The sequence below is a fragment of the Rhinolophus sinicus genome, chromosome 5, assembly GCF_057876585.1.
Source record: "Rhinolophus sinicus isolate RSI-liver-muscle chromosome 5, RSI-T2T, whole genome shotgun sequence".
Classification (NCBI taxonomy): domain Eukaryota; kingdom Metazoa; phylum Chordata; class Mammalia; order Chiroptera; family Rhinolophidae; genus Rhinolophus; species Rhinolophus sinicus.
Window position 1 is genome coordinate 31,231,555 of NC_142505.1, and position 24,354 is coordinate 31,255,908.

At 36.6% G+C, this 24,354-nt stretch overlaps 1 protein-coding gene across 1 annotated transcript in view; it reads right to left on the bottom strand.

The window, feature by feature from the left end:
- Positions 1–24,354, bottom strand: part of PIK3R4 (phosphoinositide-3-kinase regulatory subunit 4) — a 59,734-nt gene that overhangs the window by 15,029 nt on the left and 20,351 nt on the right. Inside the window, exons 7-13 of the mRNA XM_019725969.3 lie at positions 22,727–22,900; positions 18,406–18,551; positions 15,142–15,345; positions 8,553–8,754; positions 7,399–7,586; positions 6,372–6,582; positions 3,914–4,079 (exon numbers count right to left, since the gene is read on the bottom strand). Coding sequence (XP_019581528.3) covers positions 3,914–4,079; positions 6,372–6,582; positions 7,399–7,586; positions 8,553–8,754; positions 15,142–15,345; positions 18,406–18,551; positions 22,727–22,900 — 1,291 coding nt within the window. The remainder of the gene's footprint in view (positions 1–3,913; positions 4,080–6,371; positions 6,583–7,398; positions 7,587–8,552; positions 8,755–15,141; positions 15,346–18,405; positions 18,552–22,726; positions 22,901–24,354) is intronic.

Genomic DNA, 24,354 nt, shown 5'->3' on the forward strand with positions numbered 1-24,354 from the left:
TATCTTATTGATTAAGATAGTCTACAGATAAGATCATGTTATCTGCTAACAGAGATAGTTTTATTTCTTCCTTTCCAACCTGTACACCTTTTATTTCTTTTCTTTATCTAATTGTCCTGGCTAAAACCTCTAATGCAATGCGAAATGAAAGTAGCAAGAGTGGACATTCTTATCTGAACAGCCTTAAAACTCAATCTCTGAGTTTATTCTTAAAGTTGTTTTCTTAGGATACAGACATCATAAAAGCTTATGATACATATTGTCAAAAAACCCTTCAGGTATGATGGATATATCAACTATATTCCACCAAAGGCACTGTATGAGAATGCCCAATGGCCTGGCGAGGTTTTCATGCAACTTGGCTTTTTCATTGCATTTGGGAGCTGCCTGTAAAGTCCTTTTCTTAAAACTCTCTCTTCTGTTCCAGTCTAATATAACTTAAACATTTTTCTCTCTCTCTTTTTCTGACCCCTCTTTTCCTGTGTCCAAAATTCAACTTCCTACTATTCAGGTCTCAGGCCTTCGCAGATCTTTATAACTCTTTACACTCCCTTTTCTTCAGAGTAGCCATACCACTCAAAAACTCTGACTTCCAACACTACCTACCAGTGACTCTAAAATATGTAACCCTAACACTGGAACCATCTTACACACCCTTCAATTGTTTCAATTCTTCATTGGGACAAAACTCCATTTAGATGTTTTACCATCAAATTCAACAAGCCCCAAATTCACCAATCCCCCCTAAAATTGAGAAGCTAAATGAGTCAGAAGTAGGGTAGCACAAGAAGCATATATGGAAAATATAACCTAGACTACTATAAAGGATTAAGTTGAAAAAAATCTATGTAAAAGTTTTAAAAAAACAGCAATTTTCCAAGAACTAGCCCTAAGGGACAAACTAAAAATTGAACTCAAATAAGAAAGAAGAAAATGGCAGAGCCAAGCTCCAGGTGGCCTAAATCACCAATCATAATTCAATTAGAAAGTTAGGACTGGGAACTGGGTTGTCAGTCAGCCAACATAATACATAGGGGAAAAGCCTCAGCAGTCAGAATGTATTAGTAACATTTCCTAAGAAAACACATGAGTTTTATTGCTCTATCCCAGGCACTAGCTGTCCCCCCTTGGGTCTGGCAAGAATAATTGCCTCCTCCCTCATCAGAAGGCGGGTGATGACAGCAACACATTCTCTTCCCTTTCCCTCATCCCCACTCTGTGCCTGGGATGAACCATCTCCAAGCCAAGGCCTATTGCACTCAACAAGAGAGCAGGTGTTACAGCAAAGCAAAAGAGCAGCTGAATCCAGGGGAAATTCAGTCTCCTAATCATCACACAAGCTTCCCAAAGACTGTAACAGTCAGGTAAAATGCCACATTTTCTGGGACCCAGTGTCTGAAATGTGATACTTGGTATACCACTGGGATACAGAAGGCATGGATCTGTGATAAAAATTATTTGGGAATGAACACGTAAGGTTTTGCAAACTTAATAGATGATTCCAAATTCTTTCTTGAGAAGTTTATTCATGTCAGTTAAACTTATCCTCCAAATAGAAGGGACAATGAATGCAACTGACGATGATAACAAACAAACATTTGGAAAGTAATTATCAGAAGAGATGTTTAAAATACTTATAAAAACGCTAATAACAGTGGGAGGAAAATCAAAGGAATAGTTGTCAGCAGAAAGGAGGCAGGGATTTTATGTGGAAGAACATGAGGGGAACATTCAGTATGATGGTTATGTTCTGCATTTTTAGAGCAGTTTAAGTTGCACAGGTGTATGCATTTGTTAAGACTCATGGATTGGTTTACGTAAGATCTGTGACTTCATAACATATGAATTTCATGCCAAAAAGAGAAAAAAAGAACTTTAAACAAATACAGAGCTCCAGTTAATGATATGCATGCTGAAGTTTTTAGGGGAAGTGTACTAGTATCTGCATCTTACTTTGAAATACATTTTATGAACCTGAATTGACAGGATGCATAATTACATGACACAGCAAATACAGTAAAATTATTAATTACAGAATCTGTGTGGCAAGTGTATGGGTGTTCACTCTGAGACTCTTTCAGCTTTTCTTGTAGGTTTGAAAATTTCATAGTAAAATGTTGACAAAAAATTGCTACATGGAGCCAAGATTCTTTTATCAGTTTCTGATTTATGTCCTGACGAATGCAATGTCAAGAGAGAATGACTGTGAAAACAATAATTAAGCATGGTGTAAAAATATAGAGCTCCTTTAAATAAATAAACAGCACAAAAAATTGTATCAGATTGGCAAAAGTAGTAAACTTTTGAGTTGTTTTAGTTATCACAGGTATCTTGTTGTTTGATGATTTTGTGGTTAAATATGGTCAATGAACTGGTAACAAGAAAAGCACTAGAGATTACCCCACTTCATTTATGTATATGAGATTCAATTATGATTTTAGTAGCTTTCTTTTCAGACCCAGACCAAACTAGGCACAGAACAAATATGAATATGGCAGCATTGATGGGAATGGGGGTCTGGGGGGAGGGGGGGGCAGACAAAACAGACTGCATATCAAGTAGGGACATAACTATGAAACTGTACAAATTTAAAATACTTCTTATAATCACTTATCAAAATCACACCATGCACATTTAAAGTCTTTGGGATTTCAAGTCATAAACTATCTCCATTTTGACCATAACAGTGAGGCAACGGTAGTGTGTGTTTTCCTTACATGGCTTGCCAGTCCATCATTCTCTTGGCTCATACTCCATCTAACCCATTCCGCAAACCTTGCTGGCTATACCATCAAAACAGATCCAAAATCTGCTCACTTTCATTACCTCCACCTCTTGCTTAAATTATTGTAATGGCCTAACTGCTTCTGCCCTGCCCCTCTTCAGTCTATTCTCAACACCAAAGCCAGAGTAATTCTGTTGAAACCTAACTTAAATCGTGTCTCTCTTCTGCTCTGAACCCTCCAAAGGCTCCCCATCTCACTCAGAGGAAAATCAAAATCCTATATGGCAACCTACAGGACCCTATATAATCTCACAGCCCTGCTTCTTGCTTACCCTGCTCCACACACACAGACCTTTCTGCTGTTCCTCAAGCAAGCCAAACATCTTCCTACCTCAGGGCCTTTGAAATCCCTGTTTCCTCTGCCTGGAATGTTTTTCCCTAAAATATCCACATGGCTCAATCCCTCACATTTTTTTTTTTTTAATTTTATTGGGGAACATTGGAGAACAGTGTGTTTCTCCAGGGCTCATTAGGTTCCAAGTCATTGTCCTTCAATCTAGTTGGAGGGCGCAGCTCAGCTCCAAGTCCAGTTGCCGTTTTCAATCTTTAGTTGCAGGGGGCACAGCCCACCATTCCATGTGGAATTGAACTGGCAATCTTGTTGAGAGCTTGCGCTCCAACCAACTGAGCCATCCGGCTGCCCCTCCAGAAGCTCAGCAGCAGCTCGTTGCCTTCAATCTAGTTATGGAGGGCGCAGCTCACTGGCCCATGTGGGAATCGAACCGGCAACCCTGTTGTTCAGAGCTCGCGTTCCAATGAACTGAGCCATCGGGCCACCCTAATCGCTCACCTTTTTCAGGTCTTTCCTCAAATGGCATTTTCTCTGTGAGGTATTCTCTGGCCAATTTATTTAAAATTCTACTCTACTGCATTCCCTATACCTCTTCCCTGCTATACTTTTCTCCATAACATTTTTTACCAAATAACACATTGTATGTTTTACTTAATTATACTATTTATTGTCTGTCACCTCCCACTAGAAGGAAAGCTCCACAGAAAAGGTATTTTTGTCCATTTATCATTGCTGTATCTCTGGTACCTAGGACAGCACCTACCACAGTGTAAGTACTCAATAAATATTTGCTGATTTAATGAATGAATGAATTGACTCTCGTAAGCATATTTTACCTGGTAGTAGTGGTCTTCCCCTCCATCTTCTGGCTATTCCAGATTTTCACTGTACCATCATTTGAACATGTTGCAAAAAGTGAGTGTTCATCAGAGACTCTAATTCGATTCACAGCAGATTTGTGTTCATGAAGATGTGCAACCAGTAGCCCTTTAGGACGCCAGCCTAAGGAAGAGCAAAGGCATGTATCTTAATCTGCACTTATCCATATCTTTCCCACATCCCCAACTATAATAACCAACAACCAGCAGAGCAATTGTAAGAACTAAACAAAGGATATCAACAGTTAGCCAATCCAGAGTGGTCTACTGGACCATGACCGTTATCTATTGAGTAGGACATCCAAGATAGCAATTAAGTGTTGCTCAAATAGCCTTAGAAAGACTGCACCTAGAGTCCTTCTCTAGTGTCTGAAAACTCACAATAGTCACTTGGTACCCAGAAAAACCCTGACTACTTGCTTAGTAGCAAGAGGTAATGACTTTCCTGAACAAGAGAAATCGATGCTAGGAAGGCAGCGTAAGCCTGAAAAGTCTCAAAAACCCAGATCCACTATATAATAAATGTCTGACCTTAAGGAAATTTCTGAGTTTCAATTTCCTCAAATTAAAATGCAGGAAATACTACTTAACCCAAAAGGTCATTATATGGCTAAATGAGATGTATAAATAGTCTGACGTTATCCCAGGCCCACGGTAAACACTCAGTGTTTATTTTCTCTCTACCCGCAATCATTTATTCTATGGTATCCACATGTTAACATACATGGTATTATAAATTACAGCCTCAGAATGCCCATGGATTTTCTAGTACTTTCTTTATGACCTCTATACCCTTTTGTTTTATTATATATTTTTTGTGTGTGATTAATTTCCTCTAATAAATTATAACTTCCCTGAAGTCAGAGACCATGTCTTATGCATTATGAATCACAATACCTAGCATGTCCTTGCATAGAACTGTCTTTACTATTTAATGAATAAAATTATGTATTAAGTATAACATTTAATCATATTTAATGTTAATCTTTTCAAAATAAAACAAAACTGAAAGCTATGTTGAAGATTATGCTATATTAGGGTTAGCACTGTGCCTAATTAAGTGATAACAATGTCATTTTATCATGAAATGATTTCCTTTTACCAAGAAACAAAAATGAAACCAATACTACTGCCAAACCTGGCTTACTCGACGATAAAAAATGTTTCCTGTTGGATCTACAGCCCACATGTGTGGGAAGAACAGCTGGATGTGATTTTTAAGGATATGCTGGATTTGGAAGTGATCAAAAACACTTTTCCAAGAAGTACAGATAATCTACCAGGTTAGGCTGAACATTTCTGTCTAGAGAAAACCAATTTCAAGCAACCACTCAAGTGTGGAAAGAAAAAATAAAGAGCCCAACAGTCACTGCACATTTCTTAAACCACAAAACTTGACACCTTTTCTATGATTATTGAATAAAATGTATAACTTCACTTAAGTATAAAATGCAACTTATAAAGACAGGTTCTCTGGTAAAACAGTTTATGGTCAATTTTTTTGTTTGTTTTTAAAGCAGGGCTGGTAAATAATATCGAACTATATTTCAGAAATAACATAAATATTCCAGGATATTTATTTTGGTAAGAAAATTTATGTGATTAGAGATTTCACTTACCAATTAAGAATATTTTCTAAATCCATAAGTCACTGACCTCTACCAGCATTTTCCCTGCATTCACAATAGAAACCCATGGGAATTCACATAATTTTTAAATCTCTACATATTAACACACTACACCTTTCTTCTCAGTTTTCAAGTTAAATTTTGATTATTAAAATGTACATACAGAAACTCATTAAAAATGTTTTTCAAAATCTGAAAATCTATTATCAAAGGCTAGCTCCATGAACTGGGCAAGTCTGTTAACAGAGCTGAGGCACATCTTTTTCTGAAATAGCTCTAAATTTCTTTTAAATCTTCTCAGAACATAGGAGTGTTTCCCCAAAATCTTAATGTCAACAATTGTTGAATGGTGGGGTTATAGGTGATTTTGTTTTCTTTTAAAAGTATCCATTATTTTCCAAATTTTACCTTTTTTTAAAGAAAATTAATAGATGTTAAAACCTTCTATAATGAAAAGTTGGAGCTATTCCAAGAAGCCTGACACTCAATGAGAAAGTGGCATGACATTGAACAGGCAGGTAAAGCCTTGCATGATAAGTGGGGGAAAGTGACCCCAGGCAGGCTAAAACAGTAAGTGGCCTAAAAAGACACTGCAAGTTGCCTCTAGAGCTAAGATCCACACTCCATAAACAGTGACTTAAGATTTCTCACTTATTGCTTCCTCCTCTAAGATTCCAAAGTGACAGTTTGCTCTTACTTCCTTTCCTTGGTAATTATCAGTACCCTGCATCCGATTCTAGGCTTCAGCACCTAGGGTGGAATGCAACTCCCTCCAATGGCATTTTTACCAGGTGGCGGCGGTTTACTCTCCCATTCAGCGTTTTCCATCATCTGCTTGGCTATCCTCTCAGCATTACACTGCTCCCGCTTTTGTTGTATGAGTTGCTGAAGTTCAGTTTTACAAGTTGTGATCCGAATCTGGTAGGTGGACGGTAAAATTGTACTACTTAAAACCTGTATTGTTGGTTTTCTACTTTGGACATTTGTCACTTCCGGAACCTGCAAAAAAAACAAAAAAAACAAAACAGAATTATAGGCAATTATGTCATAAGCAAAGTATATTTCATATAAAAATGTATCTATGTTCTCTTTATTCACTATCATCAGCTTGTTGTCCTTATTAATGTACCAATCTTTAAATCCAATGACATGCTTAAATGAAATGACATGTTCAAATACAATATGTTTTCAATGAAAACGTTAAAATGAAGTTTAACCACAAATATTACTCAAAACTTCTACACTATTAAAAAAAAAGTTATCAGTGCAGCAAAAACATTAAATAAAAACTCTCATTAAGTGAAAAACAAAATTTTGTCAGATGGTTCAGTTAATATGTATTATATTTTTCATTTAAAATATGACTGGCTAGGGAACAATTACCTTCAATTGCAAATTTATTTCAAATATATCAAAATTATCATGACATTTCTCATGCATTGCAAACTTGGGACTTTTCTTCTCAGAAGTATTTTTGGTATTTTACAGATAGAACTATGTCATATTTGAAGAATAAAAAGATATTTAAAAGGTTCACTGTATACTAATTATAATCACAGTTCATAATGATGTCTTCAACCCACAATTTCAGATCACTTTATTGGTGAGAACTCTAAAACGAGACCTTTTTGATGCATTTAATAACTAGATTTCCCCTTGGCGATACAATTAAAGATAAACTGTCTTAGAAAGAAACATGTCCTCCAACAGCACAAGTCACTGTATTCTTTTTCCAGTACAGTACCCAGCTTTTAAACATCCCGAAGCGTAGAATGAGATTGAAAGAGAAAAGGACTATTGCCTAGGTGACAATACCTGTGGAGAAGTTGACAAGGGGACACAAATGCCAGCAGAGGACTCTGAACGAGGAGGCTTCCCAGTCTGAATCACCTCCTGGTCACTCCCTTTAGGTAGGGCCTGTGGGATGGTCGGTGGTTCCAGTGACCCAAACATGCTTTTCCATTCTTCGTTTACATTTGAGTCTTGTTTCACATGTTTTCTAGCTATGAAAACAGATTTCAGAATAGTCTAAAGGAAGCCTCTAAAACTAGTATGTGCTTTTATTGCTTCTTTTTTTTGGTGGGGAATGGACTTCACATCCTATTTGTTCTTTATGATCTCCAATTTATTTATATTTATATATCAACTCATTAACCTCACTTCCATTTCTTGGGCAGATGGAAAAGATGTGCTTTCGATGGTATTAATAATTAGACCTAATTGTTTCTTAGTTTCCCCAGGCTAGCTCCATTGCAAGTAACCACTTCATCTGAAGAATCAACAATAAAAACAAATTTTTCAAATGTCACTACTAAATATGACCTCTCTATTTCCAGTATCAGTTACTTAGAAAACAAAATAAAAATAGAATAAAAAAATCAATTGTTATATAGCTATCTCCTGACTATAAACAGAAGAGAAACCATTTATTTTTTATCTTTGTCCAGTTACAAAAAGTACTAAGTTCTAGCATTACCAAATAATAACATGAATTGCCTCCATAACTTTGTAAACCTCACGAACTCTACAGTTTAATGATATACTACCATATTATTTTACAAAAATAAAATAATACATATTGTTTCACAACTTGCTTTTTCTCTTACTTAATATGTTGAACACTTACCTAACCATTCACCTATTAATTGACACTTCAATTATTTCCTTTTTTTGTTTTAATGGAAAACATTCTTATACACGTTTCTTTGCATGCATGTCATTGTTTCTTAGAAGAAATTTTGGCAGGTTACTTAATCTCTTAACTGTTAGCTCACTTCTCTACTTTTTCTCCCCTAAATCTTCCTGCTATGTAAGCTAGTCACTGTATTTAAAACTTCCATATCTGGTAAGTGTGACTTTTATTTTATTACTAATTAGCTAAAAGTAGCTTTATGAAATAACTAACAATACAAGCTCAACACACACACACACACACACACACACACACACACACACAAAAATGTACCAACCTCGCTTGTCATCTGGTTCCTGTTTGGTTTTAACAAGATCAACTTGTCTCCCAGTTATGCCCAAGGCTGCCAAATCAATTACACCTTTCTGGCTACTATCATGAAGATGGCTTTGGTCCACTATATTGGCCTTTGCTTTGTTAGATTTCATCATGAAGTCTTTTAGTGCCAAAAGTTTGTCTTCTTCTTCCTCTGTCATTCCCTAAAAACAAACAAAACCATATGTTCTCGGTTATTTTTTGCAAGTAATAACAACAGGCCTCAGAATGACTGACAAATGAAAGGGCAAGCTACCCAATTTAAAATTCTAAGAATCAGAATGGTAAAATCAAGCAAGCAAAGTCAAGAGAAAAAGGAAGTATCAATACAGAACCATATCTCACTATTCTGAACTCCCAGAACACACTCTCTCCATTGGGGCACTTTCTACTTTGTATCAAGATTTATATCTTCACTTTCTTTCTAAATGGGAGTATTCAAGTATAATACATCTTTGAAATCTCCAAAGAACTTAATGCAATGGCTGGTATCGCCAATGAACACACAAATTACAAAGCAAAACAGCCTTATGTTGATACGGAGTAAGTTTTAGTGGTCTAGATAGATCAAGCTAGTAACAACATTCCTGTAAACCAAACCCTGATCCAGAGCAAGGCCCTAAACTCTTCAATTCTATAGATGTTGAGAGAGGTGAGGAAGGTGCAGAAGAAAAGGATGAAGCCAGCAAAGGCTGGTTTGTGAGGTTTAAGGAAAGAAGCTGTCTCCATAACATAAAAGTGCAGGTGAAGCAGCCAGTGCTGATGTAGAAGCTGCAGGAAGTTATCCAGAAGAGCCAGCTAAGGTAATTAATGAGGCTGGCTACACTAAACAACAGATTTTCAATATACATGAAACAGCTTTATACTGGAAGAAGATGCCATCTAGGACACAGAAGTCAATGCCTGGTTTTAAAGCTTCAAAGGACAGGCTGACTCTCTTATAAGGGCTAACACAGCTGGTGATTTTAGGTTGAAGCCAGCGGTCATTTACCATTCTGAAAATCCCAGGGCCCTTAAGAATTATGCTAAATCTATGACGACAGCCTAATGCCAGCACATCTGTTTACAACATGGTTTACTGAATATTTTAAGCCCTGTGTTGAGAACTATTGCTCAGAAAAAAAAATTCCTTTCAAAATATTATCGCTCACTAACAATGCACCTGGTCACCCAAGAGCTCTGATGGAGATGTACAAGGAGATTAATGTTGTTTTCACACTTGCTAACACAACATCCATTCTGCAGCCCATTGATCAAAGAGTAATTTCAACTTTCAGTCTTATGATTTAAGAAATACATTTCATAAGGCTATAGCTGCCATAGATAGTGACTCCTCTGATGGCTCTGGGCAATGTCAATAGAAAACCTTCTGGAAAGGATTCACCATTCTAGATGCCATCAAGAACATTTGTGATTCATGGGAAGAGGTCAAAATATCAACATTAACAAGAGCTTGAAGAAGCAGATTCCAGCCTTCATGGAGGATTTTGAGGGATTTAAGACTTTAGTGAAGGAAGTTAACTGCAGATGTGGTGGAAATAGTGAGAGAACTAACATTAGAAGTAGAGCCTAAAATGTGACTGAATTACTGAAATCTGATGATAAAACTTCAATAAGTGAGAAATTGCTTCTTGTGGATGAGCAAAGAAAGGGGTTTCTTGAGATCAAATCTACTCCTGGGGAAGACGCTTTGAAAACTGCTGAAGTGACAATAGGGATTTAGAATTTCACATGAGCTTATAAATAAAGAAGCAGCAGGGTATGAGAGGATTGATTCCAATTTTGAAAGAAGTTCTACTGTGGGTAAAATGCTATCAAACACCATCACGTGCTACAGAGAAACTGTTTGTGAAAAGAAGAGCCAATCAATGTGGCAAACTTCACCGCTGTCCTATTTTAAGAAATTGCATCCACTGACCCCAACCGTCAGGAACTACTACCCTGATCAGTCAACTGCCATTGACACTGACATGTCCCTCCACCAGCAAAAAGATTACAACTCTGAGGGATCAGATACATGATAGCTAGCATTTTTTAGCAATAAAGTATTTTTAAAATTTAGGTACATACAGTATATTTTTGCACACTTAATAGGTGATACAGTATAAACATAAATTTCATATGCACTAGGAAACCAAAAAATTCATGTGACTCGCTTGACTGTGATATCTGCTTTATTGTGGTATTTTCTTTACTGTGGTGGTCTGGAACTGAAGGCACAGTATCCCCGAGGTGTCCTGTACTGAACAACGTGTGTGTGAGAGGAAATTACCTGAGGCCAGGGAAAGAGCAACCAGAAAGCAGGAAGCCAAACAATTCCCAGAGTCCACACAGGGCTGGGAATCATTCATGTGCCCACCGGCCAGAAGTGAAAGACCTTACTTACTACACAGAGCATCACGTCCTCAGAAGTCCCTGTTAGTCAAGCCAAACTGGCCATTGACCACAGGTGGCTCTAGATCTGTCCTAACAAATCTTAAAAGGACCAAATCGATTCCAAGTAACCTAACTGTACAGCAGAACAAATCTAACACTATATAAAGGAATTCAGTACCCAACAACATAAAACTCACAATCAACAGAGAAAGAAACTAGGTGGCGAAGGGACAGAGATTGGAGGAAAACTTACATTTTACTATGTATCTTCTCATACCTTTTCAATGTTACACCTTGTATATATACTACCCAGTCAAAAATGATTAAAAATCATTTGAAAGTTTAAAATGCAAAGTATTTCTCACTTTTTAAAGTAAGGAGTGAAGTAACAGTGTATTCCGTTTTCATGCCTGATCAAATGGATGCCAGTAACAAACGAAGCAGCGAGCTCCTGTGATGAGATCTCCTAAAACGGCCCCGACATGTGTCTCTTCCAGATGCCAAGTCCTACTGAAAATCTGGACTACAGATTCCACCTTCCATACGGGGAATGTTCCACAAGTATACTTTACATCTATTGTCTGTAACTCTGAACATATTTTCCCACAGAAACAATGGCAGGCAGCTCTAGCAAGGCCTATTTTACCCATGATGTATTTCAAGTACAGTTCTGTACACAAGAGCCTTGCAGAACCCCAAGAAAAGAAAAAAAAAAATCTGTAGGAGTGTTCAGAATTCCCACTTGTGGGGGCTAAAAACATGTCTTTTCCCTTGGTAGCCCCAACATTAGGAACCAGAACTCAATACCTATTTCCCTGCAACAACGCCTCTGCCCGTAATCCCAAGAAACTAAGGAGTACAGGAACCAAAAAGAAGTGAAGGCAGACAAAAGGCTTGCAAGAGGCTGGAAGAGGTGAGCTGCATACAGACTTCTTCCTAAGTCCATACAGGACCAAAGCAAGCTTCTCAGTCTTAGCTTCCTGTCCTCAGTTTACTTTGAGAGGCAAGATGGCAACGATGGAGGAGCACGGACTTTGGAGTTAGACGGGTTTAGGTTTAAATGTCAGCTTTGAAACTTACTGACCGGTGTGAGCACAGTCAAGTTAACTACCCTCATTACGTCTCAGTTTCCTTATCTATGAAATGGGGATAACATCATCTGTTGCTCAAGCTAATTTTAAGCTTGAGTCACAAAATACAGAAAGCATCAATTATGGTGGTAAACTGGTAGGTCCTCCTTGAAGAGACATTTTTCCAAAGAGGACATACAAATGGCAAATAGACATATGAAAAAATGCTCAACATCACTAATCATCAGAGAAATGCAAATAAAAACCACAATGAGATATCACCTCACCCCAGTCAGAATGGCGATCATCAACAAGACAAATAGTAACAAATGTTGGAGAGGCTGTGGAGAAAAAGGAACCCTCATACACTGTTGGTGGGAATGCAGACTGGTGCAGCCGTTATGGAAGGCGGTGTGGAGGTTCCTCAAAAAATTACGAATAGAATTGCCATATGACCCAGCAATCCCTCTCCTGGGTATCTACCCAAAAAATCTGAAAACATTTAGAGATAAAGACATGTGTGCTCCAATGTTCATTGCAGCTTTGTTTACGGTGGCCAAGACATGGAAACAACCAAAATGTCCTTCGATAGATGAATGGATGAAGAAGTTGTGGTATATATACACAATGGAATACTATTCGGCGGTAAGAAAAGATGATATAGGAACATTTGTGACAACATGGATGGATCTTGAGAGTGTAATGCTGAGCGAAATAAGTCAGACAGAAAAAGCAGAGAACCATGTGATTTCACTGATATGTGGTATATAAACCAAAAGCAACAAAAGAACAAGACAAACAAATGAGAAACAGAAACTCATAGACACAGACAATAGTTTAGTGGTTGCCAGAGGGTAAGGGGGGTGGGGGGTGGGGGGTGGGAGATGAGGGTAAGGGGGATCGAATATATGGTGATGGAAGGAGAACTGACTCTGGGTGATGAACACACAATGGGATTTATAGATGATGTAATACAGAATTGTACACCTGAAATCTATGTAATTTTACTAACAATTGTCACCTCAATAAATTAAAAAAAAAAAAAAACACACACAAAAAAAACTGGTAGGTCCTCAATAAATGGAAGCTGGTGCTGTTCTGCTGTTCCTTGCTCTGAGGAGCTCAGAGATTCTAGCCTGCTCTCCCTTTACTAACAGCACCTGTCCCTTGAAACAGTACTCGTAACCCACAGGAATCTCCTGAAACAATTATTAACAGCAACAACATAAAACAGGGGATTACATGTTCCTCTTTTCCTACTCATACAAATGAGGGGATAAATGACAGACAAATGAATACATCAAGCAAACATTTAGCAGACTACAAGGCAGTGAGTTTTAGTGATTTCGTCACGGCACGCAATAATGGAGGGTGGCACTGAGGGAGCACCAATGGCAGAAGCGTGTGGGAGACGAACAGTAGTAAGCAGAGAGTGGAAAGACTATGGAAACTGCTCCTTCTTCTCTCTCCTTTTACCCAGGGCAGTGGCAAAACCTACACCAAGAGCAAGGTGAAAAGCAAGAACTACCGTTGTTTCCCCAAAAATAAGACCTAACTGGAAAATAAGTCCTAGCATGATTTTTCAGGATGACATCCCCTGAACATAAGCCCTAAGGTGTTTTTTGGAGCAGAACTTAATATAAGACCCGGTCTTATTTTGGGGGAAACATGGTAGAGGCTAGGGTGGCAACATGAATGAAGGAACTAATGACTTATATGAAAAGGAAATATCAATATAGAGGTATTTAATTTAATATACAGGATTTGCCAGAGAGAAATACAAAGAATCACACCATCCACGCCCAAAGAAACATCTAAATTGGTGTAGTTTTTATTGCATGCTGAAATCTTTTCGATAAGGATTATGTACTTAGGAGAAACAACAGAAAAACGTGATTCAAAATACAATTTTCCATAAGCTGCTTTCTAAAATATAAAGTACATCTACTATACGACCCAAGGTTAAAAGAAAACCCACAGAAAAAGCTCTTTGGCAATCCAAGTCACATCAAATTAAGTCTCCTAAAATACATTATATATATAAAATATATAATAGGAAACAGAACCACCAGCCTGGAAGGGACTTTCAGATGCATCTCTAGCCTCCAGCAACATTTAGACCTAAAAGAACCAAAATGGATATCGAATGGTGTCCCGCAGGAGCCTACTCCAATATTCAATCACCCACGCCAAAGTCTGGGCATCAAACAGCACTGGCTATTCAGTGACAAGTACAATACATGAAAGGATTCATACCCCAAAGCTGATCAAATTCTCTCTCTGCAACTGAGGCATTTTCACATCATCTTATCTTGTTAGACATGAGTGACAAGCATTCTCTAAACCAAAACTTGCTGCAGACTTAAAGGCAGTCATTAAAGTTGTCCCTCACTATTTGCTTTATGGCTCATGGAGCTTTTATTCAGAAACTGTATTCTTTATTTCTAGCCATTTTTATTCCTATCTGGACTTCTCTAGGTTTCACACACCCCTCTTAAAACAGGTTGCTGAATCTAGATTATTTCTAAAGTGGCCCTATTAATGCCAAGCATAATAAAAAGATTGCTTCCACGTTGTAACAAGATTTGTTAATTGATCCAATTTCAGAGGCGTTTAAGACACAGCAGTAAACCATTGTTTTATTCAATCTAAGATGCATTATAAATCCCAGATATCGCAGCTGTTTGCATGCAGTGAGAACTCTCTAAATTTGGATGGAAATCAGGATTTTTCTGTATTGCATCTATGTTTTACAATATAATGACATAAAATTTCATTATATTTTTTGGTGAAATACAGAACTGAATCAAGACTATTACTTAAATCTAAGCTTCTATCTACTCTACCCTTCATTTATATAGTCAGTAATCACAAAATAAACTTACTAGCTCTCCCAAGATTCCTTATTCAGTTCAACCCAATGCTTATCATCATCCTGGTATCCCCTATATACCAATGCAAATGCATAAGATATCTACCAGATTCATTTATTTATTTATTCTGATTCAACCTAACCAACCAAAATATATTTAACAATTAGATGGATGCTTTAATTTTATTATGAAGTTTGCACTTAAACGTAAGCTTTCAGAAAGGTGATACAACCTGTGAGAGTAATTTCTTCAGAAGCTGTGCTATGGCAGGGTCCTCAGGTGGAGGGCAGTCAGGGAGAGACCCATTTCGTTTCTTCTGACGCATGTGAAGATGTCTGAACAAGCTAGTAATATCTTTCGACCTCAAAGCATAATCAAATATAGAACGACTTACTGGCTCTTTTAAAACGCTGAGTAGAACAAGTTTTCTTTCGATCTATATTAGAAAAATAAAAACAATCAGCCAAAAATACAACATATAGTAGTTATTTTCAAATTCAATAAAACCTTTGTAAAGTTAACGTAGGTATTTATTTTCTAAGAAAATGCAAGATGTGAAAATCTGCAATTTTTGCTTAAAAGACAAAAAGAATGCTAGTGACCTTTAAAAAGCTAAGGCATATCTTCTTTTCATTGTCAGCACCTCAGTACACAACTGTGTCTATCATACTGGATAAATACCCTGGCTAGAAAAGTTTAGAAAATGAAAGAGTCTTTTCTAGATCCCAAAATGTCAGGTGACTTCCTAGACTCCTGTAGTCACCCAACAGGTACAGACTCAGAAAAGATGCTCAGTAGTCACAGGGCTTCCTGTCGGCCATTGGGTTTTCCCAGTAGCTTCAACCACTTCCAAAAAGCATTCCTCTCTCCACAGAGTTCATAAAATCCTTTTGTTACCACCAAGCATACTCTCTTTGACGCAGCGTTTGTAATAACAGGATGAGTACTACTAACAGTAACCAAGAGGACTTCAGACATATGGAACCACTTGGTGAGTCGGCCAGTGGAAACCAGCATAAAAGGGTATCTTTTGTCTAATCCAAACTGTAGAAAGGTATGATTTATGAAACATATGGATAATTAGCCTCTTAACTCCTAATCCTGGCCTTTCAAAATATAAAACAATGATAAAAACAAAAAAAACAAAAAAGAAAAAAAAATTTTTTTTAAAGAATTTCTGAGAAAACAGCGAATGGTACAGATTTCTACCAAATCCCTTATATGTCATATTTATTATAGTAAACCACAACTAAAAGTTATTACAAAAATGCATGCAATTTTTAAATCCCAGAGACATTTCACATTGTGTTCTAAAAATATTTAATAAACAAACTTCTAAATAGAGTAAGTGGTCAAAATAGTAGGAATCTCTAGACCTGATTTCCAAGGAAGCTTTAATAAACTTCAAAAAAAGGCATATTGGGCGGCCGGATGGATCAGTTGATTGGAGCACAAGCTCTGAATAACAGGGTTGCTGGTTCTATTCCCACATGGGCCAGTGGCCTGTGCCCTCCACAACTAGATTGAAGACAACGAGCTGCCACTGAGCTTCCGGAGGGGCAGCCGGATGGCTCATCTGGTTAGAGCACGAGCTCTCAACAACGTTACCAGTTCAATTCCTGCATGGAATGGTGGGCTGCGCCTCCTGCAACTAAAGACTGAAAATGGGAACTGGACTTGGAGCTGAGCTGCGCCCTCCACAACTAGATTGAAGGACAGACAATGACTTGGAGCTGATGGGCCCTGGAGAAACACACTGTTCCCCAATATTCCCCAATAAAATTTTTTTAAAAAGCATATTTTCTAGTGATATTATCTGTCTTTCATGTATAAATAAATTGCTTCTGGGGTAAACATAAAATTCTACAAACTATGAAATAAAGAATGATCCCCAGAAATGGATGAATCTATGGAGAAAAGTAGGACTTGAAGGCACAGCCAAATCCTCTTTATTTCCAAAGGATATCGAAGGCCACTTTCTCCAATCTAAGGGAAGGTATTATACATTGGGATACTGTGCTTCCCTGAAAATAAGACCTAGCCAGACCATCAGCTCTAATGCGTCTCTTGGAGCAAAAATTAATATAAGACCCAGTATTATATTATATATTAATCCTATTATATATATTTATTATATTATATATATATTATTATATTATATCATATAATACCCGGTCTCATATTATAGTAAAATAAGACTGGGTCTTATTTTAATTTTTGCTCCAAAAGATGCAGAGCTGATGGTCTGGCTAGGTCTTATTTTCGGGGAAACATGGTATATAAGTAGGAGAAAGCCAAAGGCATGTGAATTTGCAAGAGAGAAATCGAGTTTTAGTAAAAACATGGTATTTCAGGATGTTTTCACAGCCAGAATCATCTCTCAACAGTCCATTCAATTTAAATATCTATTTTGATAGTTGGGGGTCCAGCAAAATAAAGGGTGTAAACACTGACAAGTTGGGTAAACAACTGCTTTGTACAAACCAAAGGTCTGGAGTTTATCAAGTGCTATACTGCTGGCAGGTCTGGGAGGGTTGGAGGCAGGGGTTGATAGTTAGATTTAAAAAGAAGAAGCGGGGGGGGCAGAAAGAAAAGAGAGAAAGGCAAGGAGGAAGGAAAAGAAAAGAAAAAAGGAAAGGGAAAGAGAAAAAAATGAAACAAAATGAAACAAAACAAAACGGAAACCAGAACCAGGTAGTGGCCCAAAAAATAAACATTTGAACAAGGTTTTTTCTAATTTATTACAAATGATGACAGGCTGAAATCATTTATACTTTTTAAAATAAAAGCAGGGTTCCATCTGTCGTGCGGGGCGGCCTGCGGGGTCTCTGCTCCCGCTCCCCATACAAGAACGCAGGATATGGTGAGGCCAAAAAGGGACACCCACGGAGCCATAGGTAGGGGAGTCATACCACTACAGTCTCACTGGAGGCTGGGTTCACTGGACGTGCGACCTGCTGTCCGTTTTGTCTGCAACCCACCGACGACTCTCTTTCACTCTCCTCCACTCTCCTCTTTCTGCTAGCGTAGCCACAGCAGTTATATTAGTGGCCAATGGCTCACTGGTTACAGCTGACGGCCAACTAGCCACAGCTGATGGCCATGCAATCACAGTTGATGGCCATTTACTACCTGAGCCAGGCACCTGTCTATGTGAGGCCGAGAGCCTGGAAACTTCTTTCTGGGGCTCTGCTCCCACACCATCAATATACATTTCTGCTATATTTCACTTGAACAGCGGATGCGTTATAACATACAAGAAAATCAAATATGAACTACTGAGTGTATAACATGATGTATAACATAACAGTCTCTTGAACATTTCTCACCTTCAAAAGCGTTTGTTCCATTAACATTAACTAGCTTGAAAGGAATGTGAAAATGCTATAGCGCAATTTAAATCTTTAAAAATTTAAATAAAAATAGAACTCTAAACCTTTTTTTAAGGGCTCCGCAGTTTGGAGGGGAGATTGATTCTAAGTTGAAACATACTTACCTGTATTATTGGTTGGGTAATATATGGGTCAAGGTAAGGCATCAGTTTACAATACACATCAGCTGTGCTTATTTGATGAGCTACCACTGTGATAAATCCCACGGCACCATAGCGTATCCACAGATTGGGATGACACAGAAAGGGGGCTAGAAAGGGGGAAAAAGGGTACGGATTAAACCATTAAACCATGTTCATAGTTTCAGACTATCAAAATAAACAAATTTCCACCTTATAACACAACTGATAAAGGGATTATAGCGCAGTTTTACTATAAGGTGCCTTCACATATTCAATTATCTTGAGGCATAAACTCAACCTAGTGAACATACTGATATTATATTATTCCCTATCAGAAAAATCAGCAATAGCAAAAAAGAATAAAAACAGCTACCTCCTTTCTGAGAATTTAAATTTATATTGTTTAGTCAGGGCTGAAGATGGGTGGCCATCTACTCATTTAAAAGACTGGAAAAAAACTACTAGACAGAGACATAAAAAGTCCCAACAGTTACTCCCTGACCCACTACCCTAAAGAAGTCCAAGGACACACCATGTACCACATAAAGAGCAAAGAAAATGAGATGCTGTCTCTTCTCTCAGCCACAGCTTTAAGATTAGGGAACAATTTCATCTAACATTCTTTTTAATGTAAAGGTTTGATCAAACCTAATATACATATCACTTATAAATTCATTCACAAGGCATTATGAATGGAAACTAAAAGGCAGAAAACATGATGCCCATTCTTAAAGAGTTTAAAGTATAAAATTAAACCAGAAAATTACATGAATGTCTTTTCACCCCTTTTATTTTTAACTACGTGTGTATTATACCTAAAACCAGTGATTTCAACTAATCGAAGTAAGATTTAGAATAAAATTCAAACTTGTGAAAGCAAAGAAAAAAATTGTATTGGTCTAAGTATGCAAAAACATCAGCATTTTGAGGATATTAATTTTATGAGAAATTCATACCAACAGAAAAATAAGAACACTGTCACATGCTCAAATGACTTATAGTATAAAAAAGGGAAAGGAGAAAAAATTTGTTCAAAATATGTATCCAAAGTTCTCCCATTCCAATTATTTTAATTACACATGAAGGAGCTTTTGATTATTTCATAAACATCCTGCTGACTCTGATATATCCAACAAGGGAGGGCTGGTAGTTTTCTTTGACAAACGGGAAAATGAAAACTGGAAAAACATCAAAAACCTCCAAAAAGTAAACCCAAAATGACTTGGCAGGGATTAGATACTGTACAAGGCTGCATTATTGGTCCCAATTCTTTACATTATCTGTGTTACACAACCACACTCTTGCCTTGTACTCACGGTGTACAAATGGTACTTCTCTGCCCCTTGCTTTTGGCTCAGTCATGTTACCTGCTCTGGGCAATGGATGCATGTTGGCAGATATACCAGAAACAAAAGCTTGAAATGTGCTGCATAGCTAGGCATGCTCTCTCGTGCTCCTGCCATCACCCAGAACATAACGTGCATAGCTGCTGACCTCCATCCTGGGCTCCAGAATGACACAGAGGAATCACAAGTCACCACAGACAACCTGGAGATGCAAAGCCTAAAAGCAGAGGCACCCACAAAACCTACAGATAGATGCATAAGGAGAAATTTACTGAGATTTTGTGGTTCCTGAGATTTTGTGGTTGAGTGTTGTATAGCACAAGGGGTAGCTGTTTTCATTCTTTTTTGATACTGCTGATTTTTATGATAGGGGATATAATATTTGGTATTGCTGGTTTTTATGATACGGGATATAATATTAGTATGTTCACTTGGTTGAGTTTATGCCTCAAGATAACTGAATATGTGAAGGCATCTGATAGTAACATTGTGGCATAATCCCTTTATCAATTATGTTACAGGGTGAAAATTTTTTTATTTATATCAGTAAGTAGTTAATTGATACAAAGATTCTCAAACACTCAAAAAACAAGAAACCAGAATCAAGAGGATTTCCTATAAAACAGTTTACTCAATTTTTTCTCCATCCAATACATTTCTATTATCTGGGGATAATCTCCTTAATATTAGATATTCATAATATCTAAGTGGGAACAGTATTGTCACCATCACCACCACCACCATTCCCTTTAAGAATCACTACCACAGACGGACTATGCTTAGTTTAAAGACAGAACACAAACACAGAGATATATACAGTTTATCATTTGTTTTAAGTAGGTGTTTCTAAGTTACTAAAAACTTTTTTTTAATAGTTTAAAATGCCAACAAATTATTATTTATTTGATTTTTCTCAGCAAGGCTTTTTCTTTTTCCTCATAGCTGGTCCCAAATTCAGTTCCCGTTCTAACGGTATTCCCCATCCAAGAAGTTATACCACACTGGATTTATTCTACATCCAATGATAATTTATTTTGATGCGAAATTAAAGATACATGAGTACCCCATATTTTCTTGTGATCAATGACTAGAAATAGCAGGGCCCAGAAAAAAATCTCTGCAAAATTTGAGAGGAGAGGTGAAAAACTATCTTTATGATGACTTTTGCTTAAAAACTTATGGACATCCATTTTTCAGATAAATACAATGCTATTTATAAGCCACATTAAATCTCAAAAATAATTTCCAAATAGTTAGGCAACAGAAGGAATGTATTATGTGAAATCAGAATATATGAGTATATATTTATATATACAAAAGGTATAAATTAAAATAAAGAGAATTAAAGTCAAGAGCAAGAAAAACTTGACACTTGGGAAATAATGTCACTGTAACAAAAGAAAAAAAGAAAGCACTGATGTGGTAACTCAGAAACAGAGAATGAGCAGAAAACATTCCAGGTAGCAAGATATACCTGTTAACATGACATATTTTCTCCTTAATATTATTATGAAAATAGGTGCTTTCTATATCCGTCTTATACTACACAGGACCAGAAACTTTAAAATCATTCTAACACCTTTTAATTATAATATTAGCAATACGAGTATTTGGTTCCCATGTTATTTATTACCTTTTTTAAAAAATGGGAAAAAATAAGAGATAAGTAATCTTTTAAGTTTCAGCACTCTGTAGCTTATAACTTACTCTGGATGGTGAGGACACAATGTGACAGATATATAGATGATGTATTACAGAAATGTACACTTGAAACCTATGTAATTTTACTAACCTTTGTTCACCCTAATAAATTTTAAAAAATAAAAATAAAAAATACTTCAATAGAGATTCATATCATTGTGTTGCCAATATTCAACAATTTCATATTAAATTTGCAATTATTTTTAACATAATCATCAAAAAAATCAAACCAATTTAATTATAAACTAAGAATGAGTATAGATATTAAAGTGCAAAATAAGAACCCTATATATACTTATATATACTTAAATTTTCTAATTTTTTTTTAAAGCTACATTCATGCCTTAAAAATTTCCAGAAATTTTATACATCTCTACTATGTAACTATCACATAGTTTCTGAACAATCAAAATAAACAATAATTCCTTTGTCCTTTTTCTCTAAGGATTGCCTCAGGAAAAAACCTGTTAACTAACTCTAACATATTTTAGTTTTCTATTAATTTTTCTTGGCAAAGCATTTAGCAGGAATTAAATATTTTATCTAAAGAGGCAAATTTCAAGATTTCATGTCTTCTCCATACAGAGCCAACTTGCATTCTTACTTTGCATCGTTCTCAAAGTGAAGTGACAAGAAAGCTAAAAGTTCCGGATATTCTTAATTTTAGAAAGTGTCATATTTACTTGTTTGCTCTTATTCTCAATTTTAAGTTGAGAGAAATAAGTGCTGTAGAGGTCAAGGAATTAATTCTCTTTCACTGGTTAATAAAATTACTAACTTCAATGCTATGAATTCTTAACTGGCAATGAGTGCGATGACATGTCATAGACAATTCTCCACATCTAATTTCAATTTGACCAGTGTCCAAAAAAATAAGTGGACTCTTCAGAGAAGTTAAAGACTTTATCCATATTGTGTTAAAAAAACAAAAACAAAATCTACACTTTTCAAGGATCACACAAAGACTTACCTACAAATAAAAACAAAGATGTATTTCCCAACTTGGGCTGGAGAACCAAATGATCCTGTTTGTTTGTTGCCTGTCTCAAATACATACAAGCCTGCATGCAGAAGCATGCACATGTGTGTGTACACACAGACACACACACACACACACATACACACACACACAAAATGGGAATAAAGTTGAAAACCTGACTCTATATTGCCTAGAAGTTTTGCAATGCTCTATCAATTGTTATTTCTCTTCCCACATCCTAATTTTCCCATCCTAATCTTGGGAAACAGAAACTTACCAATATCACTGGCAAATTCGTAGACATGGGGTTTTTGTAGCAGCCCTAACTGGCACATACAGGTAAGGGCGTTAAGAGCCTTCACAATAACAAATTCCTCAGCATCACTAAGACCTTGTTGCAGCAGGGGTTTGAGAATCGAGGAGCTCTGCCAGCCAACATAGGCAGCAACACCTAAAAAGAGAAGCAGCACGACATTATCACGCATTCTATACCTGAAAGTACAAATGCCATTAGGTAAAACAGTAAAATTAATCAAAAGCCAAATATATTGAGCGATAATCAAGGAGAGGACATCGCACTTCCTTCCATCGCATGATAAATGAAAAAGACCCACACCAAAGCAAATCATCAAGAAATTCTGGAACACCAAAGGGACAGAAAAGATCCTCAGAACTTACAGAAAGAAAAATACAGGTCCCCTAAAAATGAAGGAGAGTAAGACTGGCATCAGATGATCTTCAGCAACAATGGAGGCTAGAACACAATAGAGCAAGACCTTAAAGTCACGAAAGTAATTTTATACCCAAACTGTCAATAAAATAAGAGAAAATAAGTCATTTTGAGACATGTGAGAACTATATAGGTTTACCTCCCATGCAACTCTTTCTAACTTACTTGAAGATATACTCCAGCAAAATTAAAAAGATGTAGAATGTACAAAATAGTAGATATAACCCAAGAATTCAAGGGGGAAAAAAGGATAATACCTAGCAAACATCTAGAAATCAATCAGCTGAAATTAGAATTAAAAGCCAATAAATTTCAAAGATGTTAAGAAGAAAAATGGAATAGATTATAAACAATAGACAAAATTGGTAAGGAAGGCACTAGATATTACAGATAAGATGAAGAAGGTATATTACTTTTCTCTATAAAAGGAAAACAAAGGAATCTGAAATTCTAGGACAAACAAAAACTTTGTTCAAGAAAGTCATGGTATAAATATAAAATAAATTAAAATGTGCAATGTATTTAGTAATTGACAGAGGATAGAAAAAATAATCCATCGACTTTGATACTACAAGTATTCTCATCAAAGACAAAGGAGTCACAGCACTGGAACCGTGGTGAAGTAAATATAAATAATATACTATCTGGCTCTATAGTCAATAACATTTACACATTCATAATCATGTAAATTTTGTTTCGAACTTTTAGAATCACTTTATACAATGCACAAAAGACTATTACGATTACAGAACAGAATGTAGATATTATCAACTATAGCAATGCAATTGTTAGCTGAGTTGTCAACTAACAAATTATCAACCACCAAAAGAAAAAGGAGAGGTAGAGAGAAAGAAAGGAGCACTAATATTCTTGTAGTCCAAACCAAATCAGAAGACCAATAAGAAATAGGTTTAATTATTTAAAATTATAACAACAAACTGAAAACTAAAGCACTGAAAATAGTGATCTATATCTCAAAAACAGGGACAAAGGATCAGGTATGAGTGAATTGAATCTTCATCTAGTATAGAACAAAGTCAAGAAATAAAGTCTAATGTTGACAATTCTAAAAATAGTAATATGAAAATTCTAGAGGTATGGCAATAATCACCGGAAGATACCAAACCAAAAACAAATAAGAATAGCTGCCTCTGGAAAGTGCAACTATTGCTTTT